The sequence below is a fragment of the Abrus precatorius genome, unplaced genomic scaffold (assembly GCF_003935025.1).
Source record: "Abrus precatorius isolate BTA unplaced genomic scaffold, Abrus_2018 Scaffold4, whole genome shotgun sequence".
NCBI lineage: Eukaryota > Viridiplantae > Streptophyta > Magnoliopsida > Fabales > Fabaceae > Abrus > Abrus precatorius.
This window is the reverse complement of record NW_020874384.1, coordinates 14,768,689-14,776,729: the sequence shown is the minus strand read 5'-3', so window position 1 is coordinate 14,776,729 and position 8,041 is coordinate 14,768,689. Positions and strand designations below refer to the sequence as shown.

Genomic DNA, 8,041 nt, shown 5'->3' with positions numbered 1-8,041 from the left:
TGGCTTTTTTTTTAAATATTATTTATATATGACACACATAAAATATTTTTTACACATATTTTTGTTAATAAAATCATATTGATGTTTAAATCATAAAGTGAATGATAAATAATAAATATATTATAAATATTTTATAAATTTTACAATCACTTACTATTACCGTAAACTTATTATTTATTAATAATATTTAATTTTTATTTTTATATTTTAATTTAAAATAATATTTTTCTATGCAACATATGTATTACAAATACAACTATAATCTATTAAATCTAAATAATATTATTCTTACTATTTATTCACATTCAAAGAAGTTTTTGAAAAGATATAAATATAAAAAATTATTGTTAATTTTTATTTGTTAATTTTTTAAGATAAAAAAAGTATAATTTTTTTAATATATACGTATATTTCTTTATTATAAAATTTTATTGTAACTATTTATCTTTTATTCAAATTCTTTTTTTTAAATTTATATACATTATAAATATTTAATTCCTTAAAATAATTTTTCAAAAATTTATATTTTTGATAAAATACTTTCGTATAGTATATGAGTTAAAAAATACTAGTATTAATATATATATATATATATATATATATATTATATTATATTATTTTAATTAAATCTAATATTTTTCTTACAATTTCAAATTCAAAAGTTAAAAAAAATATTTTATGTATCAACTTTCTATTGTTAGTATTGAACTTTTCTACTGTAACTCTATTCTCATTCTCAATGTCTGTCTCACTAAAACTTAATAACTATGAAATGTTATTCATTAGAGTTAGTTGTTAATGCCGTCACAAGAGGTTACTAAGTGATCCCACACGAAGTGACAACCATTGTACAGATCTATTTCGTTGTCGTTCTGACATTACCAATCAATCAAATCTCACACAAGATAGGATTATCACTGACAAATAACTTGTGTGTTTAGTTTTGCTTATTATTTCTAAGAATTTTAGTTTAGAAAATTATTATATTAAGATACATTTAACATTTATGATATTTGAATATTTGTTTTTTATCTATATTTGTACCTTGTTCGACAACTACATATTGAATTTTTGTTTTATTATGCTACTTATGTAAAATTATATAAACATATTTTTCTTTATAAATATTTTTTTCTCAAACAAGCACGAGTAATGGGTACAAGACGGGTATGCAAGTATCCAGAGGGTACGGGTATGAGGATTAATGTTCATACCCACGCAGGTATAGGGTCAGGTACGGGTATTTTTTTAAAACGCAGGTATGGGGATGGGTACTGTAGTACCCTACCCATTGTCATCCCTATCTGAAAGTGACTAATATATCCTGAAAATTGGTTTTATTTTAAAGGATGGTATGAAAAAAAATATATATGGTCTTCTTTGTCATTCAAAAAAAATGCTGAAAATGAAAAATAAAATCGCACGTCCAATAATGTTCAACTGGTAAAAGCCCAGTAGAAGGAAGTTTTGAGACAGAAAGTAGGCCTATGATGAGAAAAAAAAAACCAATAAATAGGCCCAATAATATAAGGCTCGATATCAATTTCAACTAGTTTTCATTCACAGACTCTGAAAAACTAAAGGTATTGATTTAATATTCAATTATTCAACCTTGGTTGAACTGATAATAGTTAAATATATTTTTAATATTAAAACTATATTAAACAATAATTAACATAAGAATTTAGGAAATTAAAGTAAATTAAAATTTAAGCATAAAATTATCATAGTATATACTGTGTAAAAAATTAACAATAGAAAGACAAATGAGTAAATTTTGTGTATGTTTTTTATAATTTTTTATTGAAATAATATTTTTAAATAAATTATATAAAATACAAATTAGCCGCTTCAAACCGATTTTAGTTGGTTTTCTTCAGTTTTAAAATCAAACATATTTTTTTTGGATTGAATACACTGAATAGCTGACCAGTTTTCAGTTTAATCGATTGAACCTACTTATCCAAATTTCAAAATAAAGAGCTTTTATAATTTTTCAGACATTCTAATAAAAGCTACGATTTATTGTATGATGTCAATCAGAAACAAATGACTATTCCCATTCTGGGCACGATGTTATGAGATAAAATGACTGCATAAGAAAACATGTTTTCTTGTTCCGCTCTTTTTAATGGAACAAAATGTACTGCTTCTAATCTCGTGCTTTGCTTTGCTGTGGTCGTAGAAAGCACCAAATATAATTATAAAACTGAACTTATGTTCTGCTTTGTCTCTTTTGACAAGTTATCAAATTTTACATAAATATTTTTATAAAATGTGTTATATACAATATTATGAATAATGATGTTTTTATATCGTTATGGGCTGTATATGTTCGTTTAGAAGAGATATAAGAAAATAATAATAATATAAGTGACGAGAAGAAAAAAACAAGTATAAAAATATTTGTAAAATGAGTGTAAAAAAAGTTATATGAAAAAAACAGGACCATAAGATTAATAATATAAGAAATGAATAAATATAAAAAAATACTATAAGAAATGAATTTCATTCACAAATATGTATGGCAAAATTATAACGAAGTTAAACAATTTTTTTTTGTCCGTAATGTGAATGGAAGCTGTGAAAAAACCCTAGAGTCAATTCTTTATTTCCAAAATTATTATTATTATTATTGACATTTTTACTAAAACCCACGAAGTTGAAACTATGGGTATTTTAATTCCTTTTTTGGGTGAAATGTTATAATTCATAGGACAGTATTCTAGTTCCATACTGTATGTTTTAATGACAGATTTAAAACTACAGCTATAAATGTTATATATTTATAGATTTCTTAATTCATCAGTATATATTTTAGTGATTTGGTTAAATAATTGTGATATAACTTATATGACACGGTATCATTTTATGATAAATATATAACTGTGAGTATATATGTACATAATATATATATAGATATTTTATTTTATCAGTATTACCCTTACCATGGATAAAATTTAGTACAGTGAAGGTGAGAAGAGCCAAGAACGTTCTTCAAACATCATATTACCAGAGTTTCCAAATTTCCAGGTAAGGGTAATACTTTTAGACTCTATAAAATTTGTAACATTTTTTCTAAACATGCTCTACACAGATCCGACGTTGATCAGTGATTATTTGTTTTGCATATTCAGCATCGTATATAAAAAGCATGAATCAAGTTCATAAGATATTGGATGAAACCATCAATAAACTATTGACATTTTTTGTCCTGCACCATGTGTACTAGCAAGGCATTTGTTAAACATGCATAGCCCATAATTATAGAGCTATGTTGTAAACTCTAGGGTACGTAGTGCATTCCCCTCAATTATTACAACAGTGATATATATAAAGATATTTTCTCATTCTCTCAATGTTTAAGAGGGTAGCATATTTGTTACATGAAAGCATCTTCATAATCGGGACATGAGTGGGTTAATGCTTGGTCTCAAGTAGTTTGACGAATAAGTTAATTAAATTTATAAGTACGTAAAGGATAGAATATGAGTGCTTAGACTTAATTAGAGATTGTTGAATAAAGCTTTAATGGGTTATCCTCTACCAATGATGGTTGGACAAAGGACATTAGGTGGTGATATTCTTAATGTGTAAAATAGATAAAATATAGAATTGATAATGGATTACCAAAGTAGGACGTCTTTAAGATTTTTTTTTTCATAAGGGACCCTCAAGCATGAAAAATTAAACGTTGTTTAATTTTAGATTTTTTTAAAAAATTTATATAAAAATACTATTTTCTACTCTTATTATTTCATATACAAATAAAAAAAACAATAAAAACAAAGTAGTAATTTTACAATTAAATAAAAATAAAATAAGGTTTTGAGAAAGATACTTTTTTATATGTATGATGTTGAAAAAAAATACTAAAATATAATTTTTAAAAAAAATTATTTAAATATAAAAAGTAAAATTTATTATACTTTTTGTAAAGAGGTTTTGATATCTTATTTTACAATTATGACCATTAAATTTATATTGATAGATAATAAATTTAATAGTTTAATTAAAAAAGATATTAATACTATCTTATTTTTAAAACATTAAAAAAATTAGAGCTATTAATTTTAAAAAAATATGTAATATACTCGCTAATTTAAAAGTACCACAGCAAACATCAATATAAAGTTTAACGATTATATAGTTTTTTAAAAATATAAAAATTTTAAAATTATGAAAGAAATTTTTTATTAATTTAATAAATAATAAAGATTTTGAGTTTTATATTTTTATAATTCCCTCTAAAATTTTATATATGAATATATAATACTTTAAAATCTTATATTTAATTTGATTCTCCTTAAAGAAACTAAGCCCCAAAAAACGCTGAAGAGTGTGAATTAGTACTTAAAAGTGAGGGTGATGCAGTGGGTAGCTAAAGTCTAGAGAAGTAGACGTGGAATTGGACAAAAAGCGATTCCAGTGGAGTCTTCCAGCTCGACTTCAACCCAAATTTCTACGCGTATACGTACACACTATTATAAGATACTATACGCTACGTAATAGTATAAGTTAAGGATATACTATAATAATTAAATAGTAACTCAACAAAAGCAGCACGCACTTTCATAATATTTTTAAAATATACCTAAATATTTTATGATAAATGAGTCAAATACAATAATATTTTATGATAACAATTTTAATATATTAAAAAGTTGTATGTATTAAATTTTAAATATTATTAAGTAAATTTTTAAAAGATTGATTGAATATAATTCTTTATAAAAAATTAAAGATAAATTAAAAGTATTACTATAATTTTAGTATTTCAATTAATATATAATTATGATTGGATACTGGTTAACAATTTTAAATTTTTATTAAAAATGGTAAAAAAGAGTGAAAACAAAAAAAATAAAGAAGAGGAGAAGCGATAGTTGGTGGGATGAGGATGAGAGAGAGGATCTGAATGCTGAGGTGAAAGACAGGTGAGCAGAGCAGAGCAGAGCAGAGCAGAAGCTGAGGAACGAGCAAAGCACTGAGTCCTCTCCTCAGACCTGAACAATTGAAGGCAACTAAAAACTAAACTCAACTTTGTCTTCATTTTTCATTGGAACGAAAGCATGTTCGTAAAGATTCCATCTCACAGACACAGACACTGATAACAGCCAGATCGATCGGGAATAATGGAAAACAAAAACGAGTCATCCATCTCGACCAAAACCCGAAACTGCATCGGGTCGGATCCTAACTCGCCACCCCCAGACCAAGTACTAGAAATAGTACTAGAAAACGTCCTTCACTTCCTCACCTCACGCCGCGACCGCAACGCCGCCTCATTGGTCTGCAAATCATGGTACCGCGCCGAAGCCCTCACCCGATCCCACCTCTTCATCGGCAACTGCTACGCCCTCTCTCCAATACGCGCCACCTCACGCTTCCCGCGCGTGCGCTCCGTCACCATCAAAGGGAAACCTCGCTTCGCAGATTTCGATCTCATGCCCCTCAATTGGGGTGCCCACTTCAGCCCTTGGGCCACCGCATTCACCACCTCTTACCCTTCCCTTCACCACCTTCACCTCAAACGCATGTCCCTCACCGATCACGATCTCTCTCTCATCGCTCACTCCTTCCCTTCTTTCACCCAACTCGTTCTCATCTGTTGCGAAGGCTTCGCCACCGCCGGCCTCGCCGCCGTCGCCGCCAACTGCAGGTCCCTTTCACTCCCATCCACACTCTGCATAGTCACTAATACCACTAACTCACTCTTTTGAATCGTTTTATCAGTTTTTAAAAATGTCCAAGTGTTTTTTAGAAAATATCAATTTAGTATGTGAGTATTTTTATTTATTTTTAAAATAATTACTCGTAAGTTGAAGAGGGTGTTCAAAAGATTATTTTTTTTAGGATTTCTCTTGGCTGCATTCTACTGTAACCTTTTCTCCTTTTTTTGGGTGGTTTTTTCAGATTTTTGAGAGTGCTTGAACTTGTAGAATCTGTGGTTGAGGTTGGTGACGACGAGGAAGAAGTGGATTGGATATCGTGTTTTCCTGAGACTCAGACTCATTTGGAGTCTCTTGTTTTTGACTGTGTTGAATGTCCGGTTAATTTTGAGGCTTTGGAGAGGCTTGTGGCTAGGTCTCCTTCGTTGAAGAAGCTTAGGTTGAATCGATATGTTTCCATCTCTCAGATGTACCGTTTGATGCATCGAGCGCCGCATCTCACGCATCTTGGAACTGGGTCTTTTGGTGCTTCTGAGGTTATGGCTGTTGGGGATCATGAACCTGATTACGCATCTGCATTTGCAGCTTGCAAATCCTTGGTTTGTTTGTCTGGATTTAGGGAAATTTGGCCGGATTATCTGCCTGCTATTTACCCTGTTTGTGCAAATCTCACATCTTTGAATTTCAGCTATGCTGATATCAATGCAGATCAGCTCAAATCAGTGATTCGCCACTGCCATAAGCTTAAGACGTTCTGGGTATGCGGTTGTCTGTGCTTATTTGAGTGTGTTGATGTTAGTGAATTGGGGGTTAAATTGAAACTATTTGGTTTTGATTTGGTTTATGTGCAGGTTCTTGATTCAATATGTGATGAAGGGCTTCAAGCAGTGGCTGCGACTTGCAAAGATTTGCGGGAGCTTCGAGTTTTCCCTGTTAACACAAGGGAGGAGACAGAAGGTCCTGTTTCTGAGGTGGGGTTTGAGGCAATTTCTCGAGGTTGTAGGAAATTGCAATCAATTCTGTTTTTCTGCCAGAGAATGACAAATGCAGCTGTGGTAGCCATGTCAAAGAACTGCCCTGATCTTGCGGTGTTTCGATTGTGTATAATTGGTCGATATCGGCCAGACCCCGAGACACTAGAACCCATGGATGAGGGTTTTGGTGCCATTGTTATGAACTGCAAGCAGCTCACTAGGCTTGCCGTGTCTGGTTTGCTGACTGATCGAGCTTTTGGTTACATTGGGATGTATGGGAAGTTGATTAGGACACTGTCAGTTGCCTTTGCTGGAGACACAGACATGGGCCTCAAGTATGTGCTAGAAGGATGCCCCAAGCTGCAAAAGCTTGAAATCAGGGATAGTCCATTTGGCGACAGAGCTCTGCGTTCTGGTTTGCATCATTTTTACAACATGAGGTTCCTCTGGATGTCGTCCTGCAAATTGACGCGCCAAGCTTGTCAAGAAGTTGCGCGAAGGTTGCCCCATCTGGTGTTGGAAGTCATCAATAGTGAAGAGGACAAAGTTGATGAGATTGAGATTCTGTACATGTATAGGTCTCTTGACAGGCCACGGGACGATGCTCCAAAAGTTGTTACAATCCTTCGTTAGTCTTCTGAAGCTCACCTTAGAATAGTGGCTGCCAAGTGAAATTATATAGCAGGGATTTTTAAATAAACCTGCAGGAGATCAAAACAAGTTCAGCTAACAACTGCTGTTTTTGGCCAGAGTTACTGTGATTGCAGGCCATAAAGATGCTTATTCTGGGGCAAAGCATTTCCAATTCTGCATTCTTGTTTGGGGATGAGAACTTGGGTTCTGGAGGGGAAGAGTTAATGTTAGATAGGGGAGGAATGATGCAGAAGATTAAACGAAAAATCCCGCAGGTATTATTGGGACCATCCAATGTTGTACCACTATGGTTAAGATTTATGTCCTTTTCCTTTTTTTATTCATTTTATCATATAGCAGAGTTGGGGAAGGTAGAGGAGATTGCTGAAGCTGCCCTGAGGATTTGTTAGTGTTACTCGTCTCCTTGATCAGATAAATGGGTCTATTCTATTGAGAAGCAGACTCAGAAAGATCAAAGCAACGGAAATTTTGGAGGTGACATTCTCTAACTCCTCCACCGTAGCAGTAGAAAAGCAAAAGCATTCCCTTTGTAAGGACTTAGTCTGTGTATTTTGATTCAGATGATAGATAGTTTAAGCTTAGGTGGCGAGAGTCCAAATACCAGACTGGTACAAGCTTATCTGCTTTCCCCTTATCTCACCGTTTGTTTTCTTAGATGTGTTTCTGTGGCTTCTGACTTTTGAGTTTATTTTTAAGTTAACATGGTGACATGGTTAATAAATGCCAGAAAATGCATGGACC

At 31.7% G+C, this 8,041-nt stretch overlaps 1 protein-coding gene across 3 annotated transcripts; it reads left to right on the top strand.

The window, feature by feature from the left end:
• Positions 1 to 4,865: 4,865 nt before the first annotated feature.
• On the top strand, positions 4,866 to 8,041 carry LOC113865934 (transport inhibitor response 1-like protein). 3 transcript variants are annotated; one of them, XR_003505023.1, is made up of 4 exons: positions 4,897 to 5,662; positions 5,917 to 6,430; positions 6,524 to 7,554; positions 7,640 to 8,041. XR_003505023.1 is itself a non-coding variant. In XM_027500753.1 (3 exons), the coding sequence occupies exons 1-3, from the start codon at positions 5,136 to 5,138 to the stop codon at positions 7,277 to 7,279; spliced, it is 1,797 nt and encodes a 598-aa protein (XP_027356554.1). In that variant the 5' UTR covers positions 4,866 to 5,135; the 3' UTR covers positions 7,280 to 7,636. The 3 variants fall into 3 exon arrangements, 2 of the variants coding, with proteins under 2 accessions (XP_027356554.1, XP_027356553.1); XM_027500753.1 differs by lacking the exon at positions 7,640 to 8,041 and having other exon boundaries at positions 4,866 to 5,662; positions 6,524 to 7,636; XM_027500752.1 differs by lacking the exon at positions 7,640 to 8,041 and having other exon boundaries at positions 4,894 to 5,662; positions 5,917 to 7,636.

Bases quoted from the DNA above. Each gene is read 5' to 3' on its own strand.
- LOC113865934 (XM_027500752.1), top strand. From the start codon at position 5,136: ATGGAAAACAAAAACGAGTCATCCATCTCGACCAAAACCCGAAACTGC. The intron at 5,663-5,916 runs GTCCCTTTCACT...TGGTTTTTTCAG, and splicing joins GCCGTCGCCGCCAACTGCAG to ATTTTTGAGAGTGCTTGAAC.